This window comes from Mus caroli, chromosome 9 (assembly GCF_900094665.2).
Source record: "Mus caroli chromosome 9, CAROLI_EIJ_v1.1, whole genome shotgun sequence".
Classification (NCBI taxonomy): domain Eukaryota; kingdom Metazoa; phylum Chordata; class Mammalia; order Rodentia; family Muridae; genus Mus; species Mus caroli.
Genome location: NC_034578.1, coordinates 69,645,011 through 69,671,076, shown reverse-complemented (window position 1 = coordinate 69,671,076; position 26,066 = coordinate 69,645,011). Strand labels below are relative to the sequence as shown.

The following is a 26,066-nucleotide window of genomic DNA, read 5'->3' as shown; positions in this document are numbered from 1 at the left end:
TGGGATTAAAGGCGTGCGCCACCACGCCCGGCTAAAATCTTACTTTTATATATAAAATCCAAGTGGGTGAGGTTCTAAAGGTTGGAATTCTCCCCTATTAAATTTTAATTTTCCTATGCTTTGCAAGTGGAAACATTACAATAAATGTATACTGAGTTTCCCTTTCGTATACTGAAGATTATCCCTTGTCTTTCTTACTTCTTGGAAACTTTTATATGTAGAATGTGACAGAAAAATGCTGTTTACAAATAGCTTTTGCTTTAGAAAAAAATGGGATCATATATTTAATAATCTGTGATATTTTCTATCATAGATTCCCATATATGTATACCTTACACAGTACTAATGACTACAATTAGGGAAAAGACTCATTTGCATTAACTGAATCATTTTGTTGATATACATTTTCCAGGTTTCTAGAAACATAAATTTTACTTTAGGTAAGATGTCAGAAAAGCCTTAGGTAATTACAGTGCTACATTTCATATACCTATTCCAAAAATATAAGTTCTTGGCTTCTCTATATACAAATAACAAATTTCTGTTATATATTACTTAAGATTTCTGCAGTGATAGCTTTGCTTCATATATATTTAGTCTTTAAAATCCTTTAGACTTCACATATTAGAAAACAAGAATTTTCATTTAGTTAAAAAATTTTTAATCACTAAAATAGACATCTCAGTAAATCCAGTATAAATTATCAAGAAATATTAAATAGCACAACTCATAACAGGCTCATAAGTCAATAGTTCATGAGTTCTAGTGTGTATAAGCGAATAAAATAACAGAAACAAAGAAAATAAAAGGCCACTTATAGTAATCCTCTCTTCTTATTTTGACAATATGAAATAGGACAGCCATGGAAAGACAGGAAAAACCCCACAAACCCAAGCAAGTGCTCTTTATGCTAAGGTTTCTAGTGTGCCTGTTGGGGGATGGTATGGATATGTGTTCATGTATAGTGTGCATATGTGCATGCAGGTGTGCAAAAACATGAATGTGCTCATGTGAGGGACAGAATTTGACAGTGATTGTCTTCCTGAATCACTCACCACCTTTACTTGAGACAGGGTTTCTCAGTGAACCTGGAAATCACCAATCTGGATAGGGTGGCCACCCAGGGATCTCCAAGTATCAGCCTATCTCTGCAACTCCATTGCAAGGGTTACATGCACATGCAGCTGCACCCAGTTTTTATATGAACATTGAGAATACAAACTCCAGTCCTCATGCTTGCATGGCAGGCACTTTACTGACTGAACCATCATCCTAGCCCCATGCTCAGTTTTACACCTTAAAAACATAAAAGGCAACAACACATGAGCCCTACAGATGACCTTGCCCTCCAAGAAAAACAATCATGCCCGGCAGTGGCAAGCCGGGCGGTGGTGGCGCAAGCCTTTAATCCTAGCACTTGGGAGGCAGAGGCAAGCAGATTTCTGAGTTCAAGGCCAGCCTGGTCTACAAAGTGAGTTCCAGGATAGCCAAGGCTACACAGAGAAACCCTGTCTCAAAAAAACAAACAAACAAACAAACAAAAAAAAAAAGAAAGAAAGAAAGAAAAAGAATCATGATGCGTTATCAACAACAGAGCTCAAATTCCAAGAAAATTGTTTTCAGAAAGGAAAAAGGAAGCAAATATAAGGCATCTATAACATCATTTTGTATACCCATGTTTTGGACAGACATCACTAATCAGAATGCAAATTCAAATCAATTGGTTAGTCCTGTGCTGGGATGACTATAAATACACATTATCTAATCCATTGCTATCCAAACTTAAGGCAACAAAATTCAAGTAAAAAAAAATTTTTTTTCATAAGGCTATTTTGGAAAAGATAGGAAATTAACCCTATTGAACCCTTCTTTTTTTTTTTTTTAAATGTATTTATTCACTTTACATCCTGATTGCTTATGCTTATAGACAGGAGCCTATTGACTCTTTAACTTCCTAAATTTCAAGGCATAACAGACTGTAGTCTTCCACTATACAACCCCTCATCCTCTCAAGTCAGTATCACAAGTAGAGATTCAAACAGCAAGGAATATCAATATGTTTTCAGTTTAGTCTTAGAAGGAAATATAAAACCTCACCTTTATACAATTTTTGTTTTATATATATATATGTGTGTGTGTGTGTGTGTGTGTGTGTTTATATTTCCTCTTGTAAACAGGACAAGTGTAGCTAATAAAACAAAAAAGAGAAATGTTTATAGCCTCAAAAGCATTATTAAATCATGTATGAAGGTTTTAAAGTTGAGTGCTAACTATCTTAATCTCATAGTAGCAGTCAAGAGCATTAAAGCTCTAGTGTGTTGATCTTCATTTCATGATCCTGAGTAGGAAGATTCTTCCCTGATTGCTCATCTTTAATCTGACTTCTTAGAATCCTCCAGGAAGCAGAAGAAAAAAGAAATGCCCAGACAAACAGAAATTGAGGTAATGGATAAGAGTGTATGATTTTTGTTAGGGCTGTGGAACCATCTTACTGCCTTGTTCTTAAAAAGGCACTGTCACATTAATTCATTACATGTCTCCCCTAAATGAAGGAAATAATTGTGAAGCTCAACCCCACTAAAGTATTCTGAAACCAATATACAACTGTTTTGTTTACATTAACAATTTTATAAGATGGCATCACTACTGGCTCAAAGTACTTTGTTAGTACCATAGGAAGAGGTTTCTACATGAAATGCTCGTAGGTTTACGCAACTCTATTAAAAAAAAGCAACCAGTAGCTCATAGTCTCCGCAACAACTAGGATTATTCTACAACATAGCATTTACGTATATAATAAATCAACTCTTAGAACATTTTATATATTATACATTTTCAGTAAATATTTGCAAACTTAATTTCATGTAATAAAATACTTGCACATGGTATTAGTAAGAGAATGCTATCTTCAGATAGTTTTCCTGGGCTAACACCCAAGTAGACACTAACAAATCTTAATAACCTGTTGACTAAAAATGTTCTGTTGATGGCTTATGATAATTATATTAGTCTTTCACTGTGCTTATGGCAGGTTTTGTTTGTTTGTTTGTTTGTTTGTTTCGAGACAGGGTTTCTCTGTATAGCCCTGGCTGTTCTGGAACTCACTTTGTAGACCAGGCTGGCCTCGAACTCAGAAATCTGTCTGCCTCTGCCTCCCAAGTGCTGGGATTAATGCTGTCAATATTAATCTAGTAGCAGACTCAGAATTTAAAAGCTAAAAGAACTTGCAAGATCATTCAGTATAACCCTCTACTTTATAAATGAGAAAATGAAGTTGTGCTTTTTGCAGAATCCATACTTTGACTGTGTCTTTTCTTTCCATAGTAAGTCCCCAACTGAACATAAGAGGTGTCACTGTGCATTTTCCACCTAAGGTTAACATTAAGGCAAATGAGCATTCCTTAAATGCCAGTGCTTATTTAGCACAGCACTTTCGTGCACAGTAGATATTCAATGGAGCACAATTCTTTTCTGAAGTGTCCAAATTTTAGTAAGTTACATTGTTTAATATTTGTTTTCAAAAATTTAGGTAAAAGAGACTTGATGTAATTTTAATCAAAGCACACTTTTCATGATAAATAAGATACTTCTGTCCTTTCCACCAGCTCATTTCCCAACTAAATTTCTAAAATAAGTAATGAGACAGAAGCCAAATCAGTTTGCAAATACCAGCATTCAAGACATCTTCCAGGTGGGAGAACTAACTGACCAATTATTTAAACACATACATATATCATTAGTTAAGCTAAATAGAACCAGAAATTTGACAGGCTTGAAATTGCTTAATTTACATTTTTGGATGACACGGAAGGCAATTTCTTTCTGGAATCAGATCCACTTAGTACTGGGACATAAACATCACATCTGGTCTCAGTACACCAAGCAAAAGCAAACCAAGTCTTTTCTGTGCTCACTATAGAAGACTACCTGATTTCAGGGTAGGTGGCATTTAACCAACTAAACTAAAATATGCTAGACCAAAAAAAAAAAAAAAAAAAAAAAAAAAAAAAAAAAAAAAAAAAAAAAAAAACCCAAAGATATGAGCTATTTAACAAGACATGTTTTCCACTACATTTGGATGAATTACAATTATTTCTTACAGCACTAATAAACCGCATGGCTCAACAACAAAACTGAACTACTGAGTTCTATGGCAGAAGACAGAAAACAAGACTAATATGATATTATTATGTAAATGTTATAGAGTATTGTACTCTACTCATTGTACTAAATTGGAAATGAGATTAATCATTTACTATTGAGGTATTTATTGCCATAACAATAAGACAACAAAACAAAATTGAGTATAAATAATAATCTAGAACATATCCAAAATAATTCTTAGATTACAATCCCAAATATAAAATATACCAGATCAGAAATCAATGAAGACAAGGAACTCTTGACCCTCTGACACTGCCCCCTGGTTGGCTAATGAATTAGAAACTCCACAGCTTCCCAGTCATTCAGTTTCTTAACACAAAAGGGGTAGAATAATGAATGTCTTACTGTTTAAAGACACAAGGTCTTACCTGAAAGTAATGCCATTAGAATTGAAATTTTCTGTGTATTACATTATAATATTTTCTATAATTAAGTATTAGGGCTTCTTTTTTACTTTTTTAGGGAAAAGTGTATTGTCTAGATTACAATCAAATAGCAAATATAAGCCACTCCCACCCATGTACATTTCTTCCTTCAGACCTTCCTTCCTTTTAATGTGGTACCAAGTATCTGGGGATAACCTAGAGCCTTATACAAGCTAAATAAGTGCTCTACCCCTGAGCTACATTTTTTTTTTTTTGGAGACAGGGTCTCTTTATAGCTCTGGTTGGCCTTGAAATTACAGGGATTCACCTTCAGTGTCCCAAGTGCTGGGAGTAAAGGTGTAACCACTACATACAAGAAGACAGAAGAGATCTTATATATAGTTTTATATTCTTTTTTTTTTTTTAAGTTTCAATTCTATAATGGTTTCAAGTAAAACATCTTTAAAAGAAAAAGAAAAGAAGCCAAGTGTGGTGGTACATGCCTTTAATCCTAGCACTAGACAGGCAGAGGCAGGAGGATCTCTGTGAGTTCAAATCCAGCCTGATCTACATAGCAAGCTCTAATACAGCCAGAACTACATAGAGGGACCCTGTCTCAAAAAACAAATGGAGGTGGGTAGTAAAACTTTTTGTTACTTAAACTAAATAGAAATTTGCATACACACACACATATAATTTTTTTCAAACATGAAGTCACTGAGAAGGGAAAATATAAGTAACCAAAAAAGAAATGCAATATAAATGAAAGATGCTCACACTTAAGTTGGCAATAGCTTTTGTTTTAGCTATCAGTATGAGTCTTCTTTAAAAAAAAAAAAGAAAGAAAGAGAGAGAGAGAGATTGATTGATTGATTTAGGTAACCAGGTATCATGGAACACAATTCCGAGGGCTTGAGAGGCTGAGGCAGGAAGATTATGAATCCAAGTTAGCAGAGTCACAGATCAAAACTTGCTTAAAAACAAAAAAAAAAAAACAAAAGAAAAACTATGTTTCTACTATTTTAATATTCTCTTCCTTTCTCCCGTTTAGAAAAAAAAAATCTTCAATTTATATTATTTATAAAATATAAATAACATTCTCATAGAATTAAATCACCTCTACAAATAAAAATCCTTTCAAGTGAGACACGCAAGTAATTTAGACTCGTCTATGGAACAGGAAGGAGTAAGGTCAAGAAACACACAGACAACAATAGGCAGAGAGGTTTGTTAACCTAGGCTTAATTAGAAGATATTCACAAACACATAAATACAAACATAACACTATCAAGTCAGCCGTATATTTTCTAGAATTTCTTTAATATTATTTCCAGGTCTTGAGAAATTGTTAATCTCATTAAATACTATGAGATTTAATGTTGAATACTCATTCATTTTTTAGCGATGTATTTAATGCTCAAAATTGCAATGAAATACTTTTATCAGATAGTGTTTAATAAATGGAATAAATTAATTGTGAGCCAAGATAATAAATAACTCATTGTCCAGCTGGAGGCCTACATCACATACTATATTTATAATTGTAGAGCAGGACAAGTACAGACTTGTTTGTGATCTGCAGGCCCAGGAATTTAGACTCTATGATCACCCTAAATGCAAAATCCAGTTGAGAATTTTTAAATGCCTCATTTCTCTTGAATCTCATTTTAACTCTTAATAATCAATGATATTGAAGGATAACACAAAAGCAATACAAAACTGACAATCTTTCAAAACATTACCAGTTGATTTTTTTTAAAAAGTGGGAAAGTATTACCTAAAAAATACAAAACATAATACATACAGAATTGTAGCTATTAAATTATTAATATTATATTATTGTATATTATATTATATTATACAATATTATATTATTGTATCTATTAAAACCAGTTCTGTGTTTTTTAAAAATACTACTTTTGAAATGGTGGTATATGCCCTTAAATTCTGAACTTGGAAAGCAGAAAGGCAGACAGGACTTCTGAGTCTGAGGCCTGCCAGAGTTACATAGTAAGCCCTGGACTCAAAAAAAAAAAAAAAAAGTAGCAATGGAACTTTCACTTTTTAACATGTGCATTTTATGTAGTTTCTTGATGAATAATATGAATCTGTTCTTGTGGAGGAGTTACAAGTCTATATTAAATATGGCCATTAATGTTTATTATCCACTATGGTTGTTTATCCTAAAGTTTTAAATATAAAAGATAAAAATAATTTCTGCAAACAGAATTACTAAAGTTGGAAATGAAATGCTAGTATGTCAGTATAATCTGAAGGCAGAGAACAGCACATTTTGATATGAAGGTGTGTATTTGCACTGAGCTCCACTCTCTCTACTTCAGGATTTTTTTCATGTTGCAAGTCTGCCCATTTAAGTTGTCACGGATGTGTAAATACCATTACCACTGAAGGAATTAAATGATGAGTTCATAAAAATAAATAAGTAAAAAGGCACTCCACAATCATCATTATGCAAACATTATCCTTGGTATTCCATATAACTACTCTTTCTGTGAAATTATACAGTAAAGTTTCTTCTCTTTTATTGTTTTCACAATAAAATAGACTTACTAACTCAACCATTAAGATTTACCTTTCTTAAAAGATTTGGGTCCTGTAACAGAGATGTCCCTCATTAGAGTGTTAAAAAGAGTGAACTGTTTACTTCAATTCAATTTCAGGGACCCTAAGTTACATTATGCAGAGATAAACAAAGCATCTGGCTTTGTGGAACCCAACACAGTAAGCACAAAATTAATCCTATCTTTAAATTACAGATTTTAAAACAGGAAAAAGGTACGCATTGAATGAAGGTATTGCTTCGTCTCCCCATCTCCATAAACACACACACACACACACACACACACACACACGTGCATAAAATTATCTCACATATCTGACTTACTCAAGTTGCCACATAACTATTGTCAAAGCCTTAAAAAAATCCTTTTAAAATAATCGTTTCATATTAAAATTAAAAATAAAACCAAGACATTAAACTGTCAACTACTGCACAGTATTAACGAGAAAAGCCTGCACTGACCCACTTCCTATTAGCATGACATGGAAGCATGCTAAGAAAACAATGAGAATTACTATCTAACAACTTTTAATTTTGTATTTAAAATTGGCTACTGTCTTGAAATGTTCAAATGCTATACATTCAATGCCAGTTGCTTTATGATACATTAGTTTTCAAATTGCAAGTTTTGTTATTTTAGTAGTCATAGTCACTGGTGAACCTGCTAGATTCAGGCTCAAAAGAAATCAAGGCTATTTTTTTCACATCATACTTAATTCTATTTTAAAATTGCTATTAAAAGCAATCTTAGACCAAATTCCATATATTCCTTTCCATTTTAAAAATAGTGCTATGCTTTAAAAAAAGGTCAGTTAATAAAGAATCCTACAAAACAAGCCAAGTTCACATTTAAAGAACACTTGCAATGGTTCTGATAGGAGATAGACTTGACTCTGTGTATATATTAATATTGTTATCAGTCTCTAAGAGTTCAATTAGCATTGAAATATCCCAAATTCCCATACAAGAAAATACAGGACTAGTGTTCCATCTAGACTCTTTTTAATAATTACACAAAATAGCAAGAGCTTTTTTACATTTAAAAAAATTTCACTTTACCTTGTAAATTTCTACGTTAAAATAAAATACTTTGTGCTAAAGAAGCATTTCCTTTATAGTCAATACAAAGAATAAATTCCCTAGAAGGGAAATTCGGTGTGAGAATAAAGGAGGCAAAACCTACCAGAAACAGCAGCTAAGCCAACTGAATGAAAAAGACATGTTAGGTTTTTGTGCTGCATATTAATGCAATGTCTTGTTTGGTCAAAATTCACAATACACTTCTTCCTCCTCCTATGACTACAAAAGGAGTCAACACATTTTTACATTACAAGTTTCCAATTCATGCCACTATCATGCAATGACTTAATCTTGACCCATATTTCCCTTACTGTATATGGAAAAATGCACAAATAACTTGTTTATCTGCTTACAATTGAGGAGAGGGAAGCATGGTGTGTGTGTGTGTGTGTGTGTGTGTCTAAGGAGACCAGGGGTGGGTGCAACCTTCCCCCCTCCAGAGGTGGCACAGCCATGCACCCGGCTCTGGAAACCCACCTTCAATGAATGCATTAGCCTCCCCTTCGGATGCTGCCGCCGCCGCCGCCCCCCATCCCCTTTGCAGCAGCAATGTGCCTAGGCTGTTCTACCCCAGCGATGGAGGATCCTCTTACCAGATGGAGTTCTTGATCTTGTGTTGCAGAGCGTTGGCCTCTGTCCCTGGCAGCCCGGGCACAAGGGCTGGCAGAGCAACCCCGGGGTTGGGGGCGCTGAGGGGAAGCTGCTGAGGGGCATCGAGCTGCTGTGGTGGCGGCTGTTGTTGTTCCTCTGCCATCGCTGCTGGAGGGGAGGGAGGGAAGATGGGGGCGCGGGGAAGGGTGAGGGAAGAGACGCGGAGGGGAGGACGACGAGGGGAGGAGGAGGGGGAGGGGAGGAAGAGGAGGAGGAGGGGGAGGAAGAGGAGGAGGAGGAAGGAAGCTGGATAAGCTAGGCCTATACCCCAGGGCTCGAGTGAGTCGCTTTCTCCGGCCGCCTGAGGGACATCCCCGGGGAGACCGCGCGGCTCCTCGCGGCTCTCGTCACGGTTCCTCTCCCGGTTCTCCTCGCGGTTCTCGTCACGGTTCCTCTCCCGGTTCTCCTTACGGCCCCGCGCGTCACCGCGGCAGAGGCATGGCGGCGCCCCTCAGCCCCCCGTCAGCGGCCGGGGCTGGGGGGCGTCTGAAGAACGAGGTCCGTGGTCGAGCGCCCCCTCGGCCCCAAATCCAACCCGACGGGTCTCTCGGGGGGCCTGCCTCCCCGGCCGCCCTCCCCCGGGGGCCTGGCGCCTCCGAGCTCCCCCACGCCGCTCGCTCCCTCGCTCGCTCGCTCGCTCCCGGCCCCGCCGCCGCCGCGGCCACTGCTGCCCTGCCAGCCCGGAGCAGCCCAGCGCGCGCAGCCGCACTGCGGCCCGGCGCAGACGGCACAACACCTACCGCGCGGCCGGGGGGCGTGGACGCGCGTGTGCGGGCGCGGCGCGGGGGCCGCAGGGGGGCGCGGAGCGCGCGGGGCGGAGCGGAGCGGCCGCGGGCCGCGGGCCCAGGAAGCCGCGGCGGGGGCCCCGAGGGAGCGGTCGGGTGGCTGCGGCGGCCGCGGGGGTGGGGGTGAACGGCGTGTTGGGGGCGGGGAGCGGGCTCGCGTGACGGCGGCAGGGAGTGGACCTGTGCCACCGTGCGGCGTGGAAGGGAGAATTGATCGCTTCCTAGTGTGTAAGGTGAAACGAATCTACACGCCCTCCCGCCCCACTACACGCTCGCGAGCGTTTCCCCTCTACTAGTCAGGACTGCTTCCTCTCTCAGCCACCGGACTGGGCTGGAGCAGGTGAGAGCTTTTCGACGAGCTAGCGCCGCGAGCCGACTCGGTCTGGTCGCAAAAAGGCAAGTGACGAGCTGGTGGAAGTGCTCCTCGGTCGGGCATTCAAAGCCCTCCAAATCTGGCCCCACTTTAGCTGTCCAATCACAGCCGCCTCCATCCCCCCTGCAAGAACTCCCAGCTCCAATCAGTGAAGTCTCCATGCCATCCTCAGCGCGCAGCAGATTCATTCTTCCTTGGTGCCTTTGCCCATGCTGCTCCCCACCCCACCCCCTGTGCCAGGAGTGCCCTCCCTGCTCTACACTCCCAATTCAGCCCAGGCTCAGAGACACACAGCTCGCTCAAGTCGCGGCTTGTCAGGGTCCCTGGCAGCCAAGGCCCCTCCTGTTTCTCAAAAGGAACACATGTAATACAACATGGAGGCGCAAGCTTCAGCCAAGAGCTCTTCCTTCTCAGCCATCTAAACTCACACCAGCCAGAGACTGCCCACCATTCGCCCTCTTCCCATTCATAGACAGCTTTGCTGGCTGAGAGTGAGACTCCCTGCCTCCAACAGGGAAGAGCAGAAGAATTAGCTTTTCTAGGTGGGGCTGGTCAGGAAGGCTAAGCGCCTGGGTGTAGAAGACAGCAGCCAAAGCCTCTGGCACCAGATGGAACAGCTGCACAGCTCGCACTGACCTTTCTCAGTGCCTGTGGCTGTAATGAGCCTCCCAGCCCTTAACTTCTCTGACAGTGTTTCTATCAGACTTGACCCTGTCAGATTTTCTGGCCACTTTCCTGGATGGACTTTGAGCTAGGAGGCCCTGCCACCTTTCAGACTTCTAGTGGGTGGTGAATCTGATTGGCTTGGATTGCGTGGTCTTTTGAGTGCTCTGTTCCCTGCCTTGGCCTGAAACTCTCTTGCTTTGTCCATATGGCCTCAGGCCTGGTTCACACAGACTGGAAGCCCATACTCTGAATGTTTGCACCTGGATGGGTGGAGGGAAGGACACCCTTGCAAAATACAGTTTCCTCATGGGGATCCAGACTGTGTTCCAGAATGCATATTTATAATTCTGTATTCACAGGGAAGATGATATAAAAAGACAATGGGAAAAGTGGCCCAGACCCCTTTTTCTAATTTTTTTTTTTTTTTTTTTACCTGAAGAGTGATGGCCTCACATTGCCACATCCTGAGGGGGAGAATCAACAAAGAAAGGTAACTAGGACCTGCTAAAGACCTTAAGAAAAGGAAGTTGAGAACCGAGATGTCTTTAAAATAACTTCACTACCGGTGTCACACAGGCTGGCTTCCCGAGTGCAACTTTTCAGTTTTTAATAGGTTCCATAAAGAGCCACGCATCCCACAGCTACCGCTAGAGGGCTCAGCAGAGTTACAGCCCCGATTTGCCCTCTAGCGGCGATTCTGAAAAGAGTGCGTTTACGCAGACTTGGGGCCTTCGGGGACTGGCAGTATGGCAGTTGGAGCAGACATCTGGAAGCATTAGGTTCAACCAGCCATGAGAGGGTTTTCATATAGCAACAGACTGAAGACATCCTCTTGCCAGAATGAGACACCCTTTCAGGAAAAGAAAGATCATTGCTCACACTTAACATCTGAGAGGTAAATTTGGGCTTTGTTACAGTTTTCATAGGAGACTGAATTTAAATAAACTATGCTTTAAAGAAACTTGAAAAAAAAATGGTAAAGTTACCTAAAGCCTTGGGTAGGGATTCAGGGCAAACCCAGAGAGTAAAGGCCAACTTAGAATGAGGGTGGCTCATTTTCTCAGTTTCAGTTCACCCCCATGGGAGTGAATAGAAAACATTTTAGTGAATATGAATTTTTAAGATAGCATTGGTTATGAGCACATCCCAGTCACGGAAAGTGTAAACTTCCCCTCGAGGGTGTGTATGACAATGGGAAAAAAACAGTCTGAGGAATGCCAATAGAGCTGGGAAGGAAAACTCTGGTTTTACAGTCAGAGACAGCGTGGAGAGTGACCTGTAACCCACTGGAGTGGTCTAACAAGAGAATTGACAAAGTGGCTGTGGATACCTCCGAAGCAGACTAATGTGTGCTAGTAGTCCTGGGACATAATTCATGGCTCGTAGGTGTTTAGTAAATAACATTTAAATTCAGTTATTAACTTTTTTCTAGTATTTTCTTTTAAAGATTTACTTATTTTATTTTATGTGCATTGTGGTGTTTTGCCTGCATGTATGCCTGTGTGAGGGTGTCGAATGCCCTGGACCTGAGTTACAGACAGTTGTAAGCTTCCATATGGGTTCTGGGAATTGAACCCAGGTCCTCTGGAAGAACAGACACTGCTCTCAACCACTAAGTCATCTCTCCAGCCCCCTTTCTATTAATCTTATGTATGAAAACTTCATTTCCCTTATAAAACTTTCCAGATATTTACACTACATATAATATATGTATATATGTATGTATGTATAAATGAATTATGATACATTATACATTTATCTCTAAGGATTTGTGAGATAAAACTCACATAATTTACAAAGTATGAGGAAAATTAATACCACATAATATTACTGGATGCAGAAAATATAAATAAGGCATAGGCCCAACTCAAAGTAGTTTATATTTTGTGAAGTAGAGTAAGATTAACATATTGAAGTATTTGAGATGAATTCCAAAATATATTTTGTTTTTGTTTCTTTTCTGTTGCTATGATGAGACACTATGACCAAGGTAACATAAAATAAGCATTTAATTGGGCTTATGATTTCAGAGGGTTAGAGTTCATGATGGCAGAGAGAAGGCATGGCAGTCGGAATGGGTGAGAACTCATATCTCAAATCATAGTACAGGGCAGAGAGGCACACTGTGTGGCACTCCTCTTCCAACAAAGTCACAGGTTCTAATACTTCCCAGTTTCACCAACTAAGGATTAAGTCCTCAAACACATGAGCCTATAGGGGGGTAGTCTTGTTTAAATCACCACAATAATGTCTATTAATGGTAGAGATAGATGGGAGAGATCGGTCTGTAAAAGTTAGAACTGTTTAGAGAAGGCCTCTTGGCTGGCCTTTGAATAGGGTATCCTTGAAAAGAATAGGAGACAGAACCCGGGTGTGCTGCCTAGTTTTATGTTGACTTGAATCAAACTATAGTCATCTGAGAAGAGGGAATCTCAACTGAGAAAATGCCTCTAGAAGACTGGGCTGTAGGCAAGCCTGTGCTGCATTCTCTTAATTAGTGCTTTATTGGAGAGGGTCCAGCCCATTGTGGGTGGTGACACCCCTGGGCTGATGATCCTCAATTTTATAAGAAAGCTGGCTGAGCCAGGTGGTGGTGGTGGTACTCAGCTTGAACCCCAGCACTTGAGAGGCAGAGGCACGTGGATCTCTGTGAGTTTGAGACCAGCCTGGTTTACAGAGCAAGTTCCAGGACATCCCAGGCAACACAGAGATACCCTGTCTCAAAAAACAAACAACAACATCAAATCATACTGAATAAGCCATGAAGAACACGCCAGTAAGCAATGTCCTCCATGGCCTCTGCCTCAGCTTCTGCTTCCAGGTCCCTACTCTGACTTCCTTCAGTGGTAGCCTACAATGTAGAAGTGTAAGCCAAATAAAACTCTTTCCTCCCAACTTCCTTTTGGTCAGGATGTTTCATTATCATGATCATCAACATCATCATCATAATAACGCTGACTAAGAAACTGGTACCAGGATCATGGGATATTGCTGTGACAGACCTGAAAGGATCATGGGATATTGCTGTGACAGACCTGAAAGGATCATGGGATATTGCTGTGACAGACCNGATCATGGGATATTGCTGTGACAGACCTGAAAGGATCATGGGATATTGCTGTGACAGACCTGAAAGGATCATGGGATATTGCTGTGACAGACCTGGCCGTGTTGTTTTGGCGAGGATTTTGTGGAAAGGGTTTGTAACTTTGGGCTAAGAAGTCACTGAGTGTCGAGAGTTCAGTGAGCTGTTCTGTAGGGCTTTTGAGGGTCTGAATGCTGAGAGCAGTGCAGATAATGAAGTCCTGGCTCGTGAAGCTTCAGAGGGAAGCAAATGCTCTACCAGGCCATTTGTATGAAGAGTCTGTGGTGCCTGATCAGCTGCAAATGAAAAAACCAGCTCTGACAAGAGAGCAGAGCCACTAAAGTAGAACCTGTGGGGCTTTTTGAGACAATGATGCTGGGCAACTGGGGCCGAAGTATCTACTGTGATTAAGAAGAGACCGTCTTTTAACCACTGAGCCATCTTTCCAGCAGCTGTACATGCACCTAGAGCTCACACACTTAAATAAATAAATAAATCTTGAAGGAGAAGGAGGAAGAAGAGGAGAAATCAGCATGGCGGAGGTGAAGTCTTCTGGGAAGGGATTCCTCATGGTCAGCACACAGAAGCGTCTTCCAGAGGTGGCCAAGGTTGTACCTTGTGCTGGCATCTGAAATTGGTCACCCAGGTTATGCTGGTTTTAAACACATGAAGGTCTAAAGAACAGTTGAGTCTTGGTAGTGTGTGGCGGGGTCAGGGTCCCAGAAAAAGAGCCCTGGAAAGGCTATTGGTGAAAGTGCTTCCAATTACTGCAAGAGACCCCAGAACTTTGGAGATGTCAGTACTATGAGATGACCACCAAGAACAGCAGCAGCGGTGGAATGGAGCTGGTCAGAGCCTAGAAGACAAGCTGTGTGTGAGGGTAGAACCAGAGAAGTGATGCTGACCCTGTGGAGATGCTCAGATCATTAGTAAATCCCAGATGTTGGATATTGGGTTATTTACACAGTTGGAGTCCGGCTTTGCTTTGCTTTGACTGTGACTGTGCCCTGGTTCTTTCCTCTTGAGATAAGAAAGCATCTAACTTATTTTTTTTTTTTAATAGGAGCCCATAGTTGAGAGCTTTTGAATTTTAAAAGAAATTGAATTTTAAAAGTGTTTAAATTTGTAACACTTGTAAAACTTTTTCGGTTTGAGATGTTTTACTATTAGCCTGTGGTGGTGGCTCACACCTTTAGCCTCAGCACTCAGGCAGAGGCAGGTGGTTCTCTGTGAGTTCGAGGCCAGCCTGGTCCACAGAGTGAGTTGCAGGACAGCCAGAGCTACACAGAGAAACCCTGTCTTGAAAAAACAAAAGCAAACAAACAAAAAAGAAAATGCTTTATATTGTGATGTTGATATTAATGAACAATTGTTGGGATAAACAAGAAAGGAAAGGTTGTGGTTTAACAGTGAAGTGTTTGTATGTCAAATTCACAGGGGTCAACTATGCTGGTTAGTTTATTATGTCAACTCGACACGACAAGCTATAGTCACCTGAGAGGAAGGAACCTCAATTGAGAAAAGGCTTCCATAAGAACTATCTGTAGGCAAGCCTGTAAGGCATTTTATTAACTAGTGATTGATGTGGGAAAGGCCAATCCATTGTGGGTAATAGTACCCCCTTGGGCTGGTGATCCTGGGTGCTATAAGAAGACAGGCTGAGCTGAGCGTGGTGGTGCACGCCTTTAATCCCAGCACTTGGGAGGCAGAGGCAGGCAGATTTCTGAGTTCGAGGCCAGCCTGGTCTACAGAGTGAGTTCCAGGACAGCCAGGGCTATACAGAGAAACCCTGTCTCGAACCCTCCCCTTCCCCCCAAAAAAGAAGGCAGGCTGAACAAGCCATGACAAGGAGCCAGAATGCGACTTCCCTTCGTGGCCTCTGCCTTAGCTTCTGCTTCCAGGTTCCTGCCCTGGCTGTTTTCAATGGTGCAATATGATGTAGAAGTGTAACCCAAATAAACCCTTTCCTCCCCAGCTTGCTTTTGGTCATGGTGTTTTATTACAGCAATAGCAACCCTGACTAAGACACTGGGGGAAGATGATCATTGGAAGAACAATGTGATGAAAGAATAATACAAAGTTCTGGGTGATCTGTGGCCAATCCTTAACAGGATGTAAGAGAGGGGGAAGGTGGTGGGGACTCTCTGGTGTTTGCTTTTTAGGTGACTTGACTATGTGGTTTTTTGTTTGTTTGTTTGTTTGTTTCAGATTTTTTTTTACTAGTTTTATTTTTTAATTGGATATTTTATTTATTTACATTTCAAATGTTATACCCTTTCCTGGTTTTCCCTCTGCATCTCCCTGTTACTATGAGAGTGCTCCTCCACCCACCTACCCACTCCCACCTCACTGCCCTAGCATTCCTCTACACTGGGACATAGAGCCTTCACAGGACCAAGGGCCTCCCCTCCCATTGATGCCTGATAAGGTCCCTTCAGCTCCTTCAGTCCTTCCCCTAACTCCTCCATTGGGGTCCTGTGCTCAGTCCAATGGTTGGCTGCGATGTTTCAAATTTCTTAAAGGCATAACTTTTAAATTCAGTCTCCTATGAAGACTCTTGCCAGTCTACGTTACAAAATACTGTTATATTACTAATTATGATTGTTCTGTCATAGATGATAAGGCCCAAAATTGGTTTCATCATTGATAAATATTAAGTGCCATAAACAATGGTGGCTTAGCACAGAAATGATAAAAGTTCTATCCCATTCTTTTTCTTTTCACCTTACACATCCTCTTTCCCTTTCCTGTAACATCCTCTGCCTTCTTCAACCCCACTGTTTCCCTCCAGGAGCTTAAAGGAGAACGTGATGAGCCCCTCCATGTCATCTAGAAGAGCCAAGAAAGAAGGCCTCCTGTACGCTTTATCCCTTCCTTGCCCAATTTTTGATATTTTAATTTTAGAAACTAATGAGTATGTCTTTCAAATTTCATGTAGTCCCAAAGAGTGCCATGTTAAATTCTACTGCTGTAATATAATACACAGTCTTACCTTTCTTTGTATTAAGAGAGGGGAAATGTGGGGAGTGGGAAGTGGGAAGAAAATAAAATATGAAACAAGATTACAGAAGACACAACTTGCAGAGTTTAAAGCTAAGTGAACAGGAGCAAATTTGGACAGATGTCCTAAATGTCTTATATACTAAGAAGTCCAGTGTGAAAATGTGAGTTCTGTTAGAACACACACATTTTATTCTTCAATTAAAACAATGGTCTGTTAAGGGCAAGGTAGCTGACCTGTTCAAATACTGAATAAGGCTATTAATGCTATCTGGCTATGAGACCCTATCTAAGCAATCACTATTTTCAAGTTTACTTACCTTTAAGGATTAATGGGAGAAAGTTCACATAATGTACTTAGCTGTTCAAATGAAAGGTATTAAAATGAATGTCAAATACTACTTGGATTTCACTTAGAAAACATTGCCAGTTCGGTAGAGCATACATGTTCATGTTGACCTGAAATTATATGAAGGAGGGTTCAATATAATATCAACTGTCAGAATCTTAAAGGAAGAGTTTACTTTTACTTGTGGCCAAAAAGGTCCCAAGTAGCAATCCAACACTTCAGAAACTCAGGCCAAGCTGCAGCTATGAACAGAAGCAAGTAAAGTGAAAGCATATTTACCTAATTCTAAAGTTACAATGAAAAGACCTTAAGAGTCAGTCCTCCATACCGTGAGGAAGTCAGTGCAGGTGTAGGCTGAACTAGAGAGAACCTAGCCAATAAGCCACAAATTATTTCAGCTCAAGGAACTTTCAAGTACGTGCAGTATACAAATCAATATTCTGGGACCTTCAAAACATTAAACTCAAGTGTCGAAAAGGACACTGTTCTTACCTTCAAGAGAACATGAACATACATATTATTTCTTTTCTGTTTTTTTTTTTTTTNGGGGGGGGGGTGAGGACAGTGTTTCTTTGTGAGCTCTGGCTGTCCTGGAACTTGCTCTGTAGATCAGGCTGGCCTCAAACTCATAATCTGCCTGCTTCTGCCTCCCAAGTGCAGAGATTAAAGGCATGCGCCACCACTACTGGGCCCATATATATTTCTCTTAAAGTGAGACAAACATATAAGCCTCTTCAACTTCTCAGAAGTGTCTATTCTTTCTTTTGTGGTCTGCCTTTTCAAATTCACTGTACAAGAGTCTACCAGAAAACAGCTCATGGGACTGAGCACACACATACATTATACTACTTTATATTTCAACATAGTAATTTGTATAAGAGGTTGGTCCAAAAAAGAAAAGGTTAGAAATGAACTAGCAAATTGATTCCTTTCTTATAGAATATGACCATGATAATGAGAAAGGGTACTTGAAAAGACACTTGGTAGTAAAACCAATAGCTGAAAGATACACAGAAGAGGGCCTCCTTCTGAAACCATTAGCCAACAGTAACCAGCAGAGCCAGAGAATAAGCAGGAACTGTGAGAGGACAAGCTGAAAGGGCTTATGGGAGATAAGATAGTTGCTTAGTGATAGTAGAAGCTTGATGGGATTACAGTCATTTTTAGATGCACTGAAGTAAGAAGGGCACAAATGCGAAAAAAGAGGTCAATAGTCTGGCCCTGGGGATCCAATCACGCAGGCGATCTCATACACTGGAAACACTACGGAATGAGAAGTTCACTTGGATCCTATGTTGGCTCATTTTCATTTCAATTTGATTACATGTGAGGAGAGTAAAGAGAGATTACAGGGGCTGGCGAGACGGCTCAGTAGTTAAGAGTGCGGACTGCGCCGGGCGTGGTGGCGCAAGCCTTTAATCCCAGCACTCGGGAGGCAGAGGCAGGCAGATTTCTGAGTTTGAGGCCAGCCTGGTCTACAAAGTGAGTTCCAGGACAGCCAGAGAGCTACACAGAGAAACCCTGTTTCGAAAAAACAAAACAAAACAAAACAAAAAAAAGAGTGCCGACTGCTCTTCCAGAGGTCCTGAGTTCAATTCCCAGCAACCACATGGTGACTCACAACCATCTGTAAAATGAAATCTGATGCCCTCTCCTGGAGTGTCTGAAGATAGCTACAGTGTACTTACATATAATAATAAATCTTGTTTAAGGAGAGAGAGAGAGAGAGAGAGAGAGAGAGAGATTGATTGATTGCAGGGTGTTCTGAAGGCTCCACACCCTTCAAGGTCTTATTTTGCAAGTTAGTATGAGTCTCTTTGGAGACAGGCAAACAGTATTCAAATCCTAGTTGCATTACTTATCTGGCCAAGGACAAACTATTTCACCTCCTAGAGTCTGTTTCCTAGAATGAACATCACCTTTTTCATAGGCCTGAGGGAATTAAGGGAGCTAACATATGTGAGCTATTTAGTGACACATATTGGGATTACTAGGCAATACCATGCTTGTGTCTAATTAAGTGAAAAATCAGGTTTGGTCATATACAGTTTATATTCAGGAAGGAAAAGTTGTGGCTAGCAACTGTGAGAGGCTGTTTTACTGATACTGAAGAAACACCTGATCATGAATAAGGTACATTTTTCTTAGGCATATCTGTGATGCAGGGAAGACCCACTCAGAATGTGAGTGGCACCATTCTATTGGCTGGGTTCCAAGACTGAGCAAAGCAGGGAAAAGGAGAAAGCCGGGTGAGTTACCAGCATTTGTTTTGCTCCATTTGTTGATCCATCTAGATGTGATCAAGCAGTCTCACTCTCCTACTGCTTCAGCCTCAAGCAGTTTCTGCCACTATGCCTGTACCACATACTTCGCCAGTTGGAAAATATCTTCCCAACCAAGATGGATGGACTACTCCATGTGCCAAAATAAATCTCTCCACCCTATAAAGGGTCTCACCTATTCTAAGCTGGCTACCAGTACAATGAACTTCACATCCTTCTGCTTTTGTGTGGTGCTGGGGATTGGACCCAGGGCTTCATGCATGCTGGGAAAGCATTCTACTGACTAAGTTAATCTCCAGCCCCAGTATTTTCTTCTGTAAGTTGCTTCTTGTCAAGAATTTGGTCATAGCCAGTTTCCAGTGCTGCTCTAGCAACAAGTTTGCCTTCTCAGTCCCCGGGAGCAGGTTTGATGTGACTCTTGTCTTCTTCCAATAAAGTCTTCTACATGCAAAGACGTTCTTGATCATATGAGGGCTCTCACTGGTTCTGAATGGCATCCTCTCTGAAGTGTTTCCTATAGTGGGACTTTCTTGGACCTGCCAACAATATAAATAATACACAAAGGCTTTTTAATATTTGATAGCTTAGGCCTTTTAGCTAGGGTAGTTTAGATACTCTAAATGTAACCCGACTAACTAGCCTACATCTGGCTGTATGGCTAGTTCTACCTCTCTGGTCAGCTCTGGTCCATCTGTTTACCTCCATGTCAGCAGGGTGAATCTCCCACATCTCATTTCTTCTCTCAGCATGTGTGTGTCTGTGTCTCTGTCTCGCTCTTGCTCTCCAAAGTTCTACCCTTAACTTCCTGCCCTGTTATTGGCCTTCAGATTTTTATTACAGCCAACCAGTAGTGAGGCGATCTCTGATACATTTTTATTTATTCATTTATTTTTTTGGTTTTTCGAGACAGGGTTCCTCTGTTGATATATTCTTGATTACCTTAGGCAGGTGAAGAATAACAACTATTTACAAAACAGAAAGCCTGGTAATGGGCCATAGAAATGGCAACACCAGAATCCTGCCAGCATTAAGCTTTCTGCCAGTACAGAATTAGCAATTGAATATACAGAGACACATCATCACACAGTGTACCTCAGCAGTTTCCTCATCCACTCCCCACTCCACCCACACTTCCATCTCTTTTCTGGGTCTTCTATAATACCTTGTCTGCCTTATGTCAGACACTTTCTCAGAATAGGAGTATTTCTTGATTCCTGTTTCTAGCCTTCCTATATTGTGGTTTTGAATGCTGTGAATCATATATGGTCTTTAAGTGTGTTCTTATTCTCTGTATCTGTAATATAAAAGGTAGTCACTGCTAGAGTAGCCAAACAGTCCATGTTGTTGAATTGAGTGACTGAATTTAAAACATTTTAAGAAACAAAAGATTGAATAAAAGAAAAGGGTATGGGCTAGGAAGAAAGCTTGATAACATAGCTGAATAATAGCGGGGAGTTGAGGATTTAGTTAATTTGTACTTACAATTCATCTCTCTGTGAGACTGTACAGCTCTTCTCAGCAGCTGATTTTATCTGTTCAGGCTGACATCTGGTGCTGAGACTCGAGCCTCGATGCTAAAGGAATTCAGGCCAGCTCATTGTTCTCAAAGAAAACAATCAGTTATGTCCAGTTTCTCATGTGGATACAGATCCACACTTTAGACAGGCCAGGATTGAAGCTCACGCTCAAAGGGGCTGTGTGGGTGTCAGAGGCTAACATTCTGCCTGACTTCAGCCCGATGCTTTAGGAGTTCTTTAGCTCTTTGACTTTCTTTCCCAGTTGGTTGAAGTGGCAATTATAAAAACTCCCTTGCACAACTACATTATGGATTCAATGAAAACCATTCATGAAAGTAACATTGCAATACTTTATGGTAGTATGTGCTAAATACTTGTGATTTTTTTCCCCCTTCTTTTCTGCTTCTGGCAGGGAGAGAAGAGAGGTGAAGAGTAGGGTAATGGTAGAAGACCAGACAAAGACAGGAGTTGTGAAAAGCAAAATGGACTCAGACATGATAGTATATACTTTTATCCCAGATCTCAGGAGAAGTTAAGGCAGGATGATGAGTTTGTGGCCAACCTGGGCTACATAGTAAGGTCGAGTCTAGCCTGATCTATAGAACAAGAGCTTATACAAAGAAACTGAGAAAAAAAAAAAAAAAAAAAAAAAAAAAAATTAGCTAGGAGACAAAAATGACAAGAACCTGGTTACTGTGTCACTGCCTAAAATCTGATGAAGTACAGATACTTCCCACACTGCTCCTGAGTAGCTGACTGCAGAGTCTTGATCAGCATGGGAGGACATTCAAACACTGCCAACAGATATCAAGACGGCCCAGCACTAGATGGCAAGCGGTAGCCTTGTACCCCAAGGAGGAAACAGAGACTCTGAGTTGCCATCTGTTCTTGGTTGACTCTAACATATCCCCTATAGCTCAGGTTTTATTGTTTATTTATTCACTATTAAAAAGGGGATTGTGTGTGCCACACAACCTGTGCAGAGGTCAGGGGGCAGCCCTGTGGAGTGCATTCTCTTCTACGTATACATGGCTGCTGGGGATTAAACAGGCTTGTGTGGCAATTATTTTACTTACTAAAGAATTTGCCAGCCCCAAGGTTTTGTTTCAATGCTTGTTTCTCAGCTGCTGGCACCATTTAGGAGATGGGCTTCCCTGGTAGAATTAGGTTACTTGGAGTGGGTCATGAATAGAGCTCTGCTTCTGGCTTCAGACTGCTTCCTGGTCCCCTGCCATGTGATAAGTTACCGCATGCTCCATGGACTAAGCCATTCTGCTGCAGCTCCCCTGATGAATCTGTGAGCCAGGATAGTATTTCCTTCCCATAAGTGTTTCACTTCCAACACCCATGCTTTTTTTTTTTTTTTTTTTTTTTTAGCAACCAAGGATTGAATTTTGGACATTATGCATGCTGGTCAAATGCTCTACCATTGAACTACATCCCTCTGAAGTTCTTAAGTCATTTCTATGGTATTTAAGTCACAGAAATGCAGAGGTGACTAATACCCCATCTCAGAAAATTGTAAGAGTGTGTAGAAGTGTACAGCAGCAATTCCTTCAAATAACAAGAACCAAAGAGAGCAGAAGAGAAGACATTTATAACCAGTTGGTAAACGTCAAGGACTACTTCAAGGAACTCCAAGGCAGTGTTTCTCCTGAGGTTCCTAAAGAAGAAGGAAATCAACCATTCATATTAAGGTCTTGAAAAACTCCCAAAATGTAGGAGATAAGGGCCTGTTCTTTCTACCTGTTTTAAGAAGGTTTTGACTAATTAGTGTTAAAAAACTGTTAAACAGCTCCCAATGGACTCTAAACAGGCTTATCAGTAGGTAGGTGTTGATGTGGCAGGGGTGGTAGTGGAATTCTAAAACGGGATAACTTGTTAGCTCAATTTTTCTCTCTAAAAATGTTAACTTTGTCAGTGATTGCTAGTTAGTGTTAGAGATGGAGAAAGTGGCTAGAAAGCACAGTTCTGTAGCCAGTGTCTCTTGCTCCTGTGAAAGGATACTTTTAAAAAGGACAGCTGAGGGGGCTAGAGAGATGGCTCAGTGGTTAAGAACATGGAGTGAAATTCCAGCAAGCACATGGTGGTTCACAACTATCTATAAGGGCATCTGATGCCCTCTTCTGGCACGAGGGTGTACAAGCAGCAAAACACTTATACAAGAAAGAAAGAAACAAAGAAGGAAAGAGAGAGAGAGAGAGAGAGAGAGAGAGAGAGAGAGAGAACTTAAGAGACTACCCAATTTTTTTTGAAAGGCAGATGACTCAAGACTAAATACCCTCTCTACTGATGTTGATGAAAGTTATCTTGTTGTTTTCAGTCTTGTCAGAAATATCACAGGAGGTGGGCTTAAATTTTCTTTCTATGTTAGAGATACACAGTTTCTTTTAAAATATTTGGAAATAAAAATGGCAAGATCATAAGTTGTCACTCATAAATGATGTTTCATGATGTCCTGAAAGAGTTTAATTGAAGATCCTGGGTAGGAAAAGTTAAATTAGGATTTAAGACTGGACTACATTTCCCTCTACACACACTTAGGGAATCACAGGAAAGACAGAGATGGGAGTGTGGAGTAACTAATATGTAAGTGATCAAAAGGCGCCAGCAAAGATGCAAATGCTTTTTTAAAAAAAATATTATTTTATTATATGTAAGTACACTGTAGCTGTCTTCAGACACTCCAGAAGAGAGTGTCAGATCTCGTTACAGATGGTGGTGAGCCACCATGTGGTTGCTGAGAATTGAACTTGGGACCTCTGGAAGAGCAGTCAGTGCTCGTAACCACTGAGCCATCTCTCCAGCCCGATGCAGATGCTTTTAGGAGATGGTATCAAACCTTAGGAAAAACAAACTAGAACATTTGTACCACAAATATAGGCTCCAGGCTACTGAGAAGGTAGAAGAAATATGGGACTTAGTGAACAGCAGATCCTACAGTAATGAGCAGAGTGACTGATGAAGACACTGCCAGCTTCCTTCCCTTCATCTGCTTGTAATGCCTATAGTTAAAGTGCATTCACAGATCCTGGAAGGCAAGGAACAGAGCAGTCACAAGGGACTCCAGGAGAGAAGGCTCCTCTACAAACAAAGATCACATCTCCCAGCATGCCTGTCACATTGCCCAAAATCACCAGCCCACCTGTTTCAAGCCAAGCAGAGAGCTAAAGAGTAGAATACAAGAACCGTACAAGTTCATGGAAACTCCAAACTCAACACACAGAAGATGCAGCACATAGAGTTGATAAATGAGAGAAAGGGTGAGATTATTTTATAAATTTATAATTTTAAGAAAAGCATAAGTATGTAAGCCATATGTTTATATTCTGAGTGCTGGGACAAAAGGTATGTCTCTTTAGTTACAGAAAGTAACTATTCCTACTGGATGTGTTATTTGGGAAGCAAACTGACTTTCTTTTACTTTTACCCTTCTCATCTTTTGAGACAGTCTCCTGTGTAGCCAAGTTCGCTTTGAGTTCACAATCCTCTTCTTTCATCTTCCTGAGTGCTCAGATATAGGCATGTACCACCATGCCTGTCAAAAGTTTGATTTTTGTCTGGTATGGTAGTATACACCTTTAGTCCCAGCACTCAAAAGGCAGAGGCAAAGAGAATTCTGTGAGTTCAAAGCCAGCCTAGTCTACATAGCAAGTTCTAGGGCAGCTAGAGCTACATCAACTCTGTCTCAAAAGCTTTTTTGATTTTGTCCTTTTTATTTGTGTGTCTGTGGGAGAGTGCACCATATGTATGGGTGCTCACATAGGTCAGAAGAGAGCCTCAGAGTCCCTGGAGCTGGAGATCCAAGAAGTTATGAGTTACCAGATATGGGTACGAGGAACCAAACTTGGGCCTTCTGGAAGAACAGCAATGATTCTTAAATGCTGAAACATTTCTTCAGTCCCTGAAATGTTCTTTTTGAGGTAAAAATATTAATAGATATTTATCAACAATAGAATCTTTTGAAACAATTACTATATGATAAACTTCAACAAAATAAGAGTCCAAGAAAGACTGAGGACAAGATTCAAAAATCAATAGAGAGTGGAAAAATCAGTTAATTTGTAGTTGTCTAACTATAATGTGATTAAAATTAAAATCTAGATTAGAATTTCACAGATCTGCCTCAGTAACAGGCTAAACAGAAATTATTTCAGTTTTATGATCCATATGGTCTTTCACCACATCTGTGAAAGCAGTCGTAGATATATTAGTACCTGAATGGTATGCTTGTGTTCTAATACAACTTTATTTACTAAAGGAGGGAACAGACCAACTCCTATTTAGAGGATTGTAACCTAAGAGTGTCAGGATAAAGCCATGATGAGCAGATATAAGTTCTGAAAGCATGATAAACCACACAGAATTAAGTAGCAGGGGAAAGTTGATCTGTCATTCAGTGACAATGGGTAAAATATCTTCAATAAAAGGAAATAATTTAAAATTTGGTAAAAAAGAATAGCAACATATATAGCTATATTATTTAGAATGTAAATAATATTATAAAGAGTCTATAAGGGGGCTGAAAAGATGGCTCCTTGGCTTAAGAACACTTGTTGCTCTTTCAAAGGACTGGGGTTCTGTTCCCAGCAACTACATGATGGCTCACAGCTATCTGTAACTCCACTTCCAAGGGACCCAACACCCTCTTCTGACCTCTATGGACACCACCATGCACAGACTGTAAATACACATAGGCAGGCAAAAACACTCATAGACATAAAAGAAAATAAAAAGGAGTTGTTTGACGCTATTTTAACTAACTAAATAACTAGAAATTAAATATCACGTAGTCACTATCAAAAGAAAAGAAACAAGGGAACAGTGTTAGACTAAACAAATTGAATGTAAGAAAAAATTTGTCAACCCTATGGGTGAAAATAAATTTCATGAGAAATTTTGCTAGCAGTGAACCTTTTTAAATCATATACTATATCATCAAAATCATCTTTATCACAGATTTTATGCAGTAAAAATGTACAGAAAAGTAAGAACAAAAAACTTGGTAACTGTTGGTAAACTAACGTGTACCTCAGAAACTGACAGATCAGGTAGGAGAGCTGTTGGAGTCCACAGAATTTGAGCAACACAACAAAGCAGCTTTCTTGAGTAAAGGACTTTGTCCACAATGAACAGTGAATGTCCTGTCTCTTCCAACACATATGAAA

The 26,066-nt window shown here is 40.5% G+C and overlaps 1 protein-coding gene and 1 long non-coding RNA gene across 3 annotated transcripts in view; one reads left to right on the top strand and one right to left on the bottom strand.

Moving 5' to 3' along the window:
* The window catches only part of Rfx7 (regulatory factor X7), a 92,319-nt gene extending 82,840 nt beyond the window's left edge, over positions 1 to 9,479 (bottom strand). Inside the window, exons 1-2 of one of the 2 annotated variants that reach the window (XM_029481237.1) lie at positions 9,109 to 9,479; positions 8,784 to 8,949 (exon numbers count right to left, since the gene is read on the bottom strand). In XM_029481237.1, coding sequence (XP_029337097.1) covers positions 8,784 to 8,944 — 161 coding nt within the window. In that variant the 5' untranslated portion in view covers positions 8,945 to 8,949; positions 9,109 to 9,479. The remainder of the gene's footprint in view (positions 1 to 8,783; positions 8,950 to 9,108) is intronic. The other variant, XM_021172436.2, reaches the window with a different exon arrangement.
* Positions 9,480 to 9,802: 323 nt separating this feature from the next.
* Positions 9,803 to 23,334, top strand: LOC110302558. Its single transcript, XR_002378809.2, has 3 exons — positions 9,803 to 9,966; positions 19,248 to 19,348; positions 22,276 to 23,334. It is a non-coding gene; the product is annotated as an uncharacterized LOC110302558 (long non-coding RNA).
* Positions 23,335 to 26,066: the final 2,732 nt, after the last annotated feature.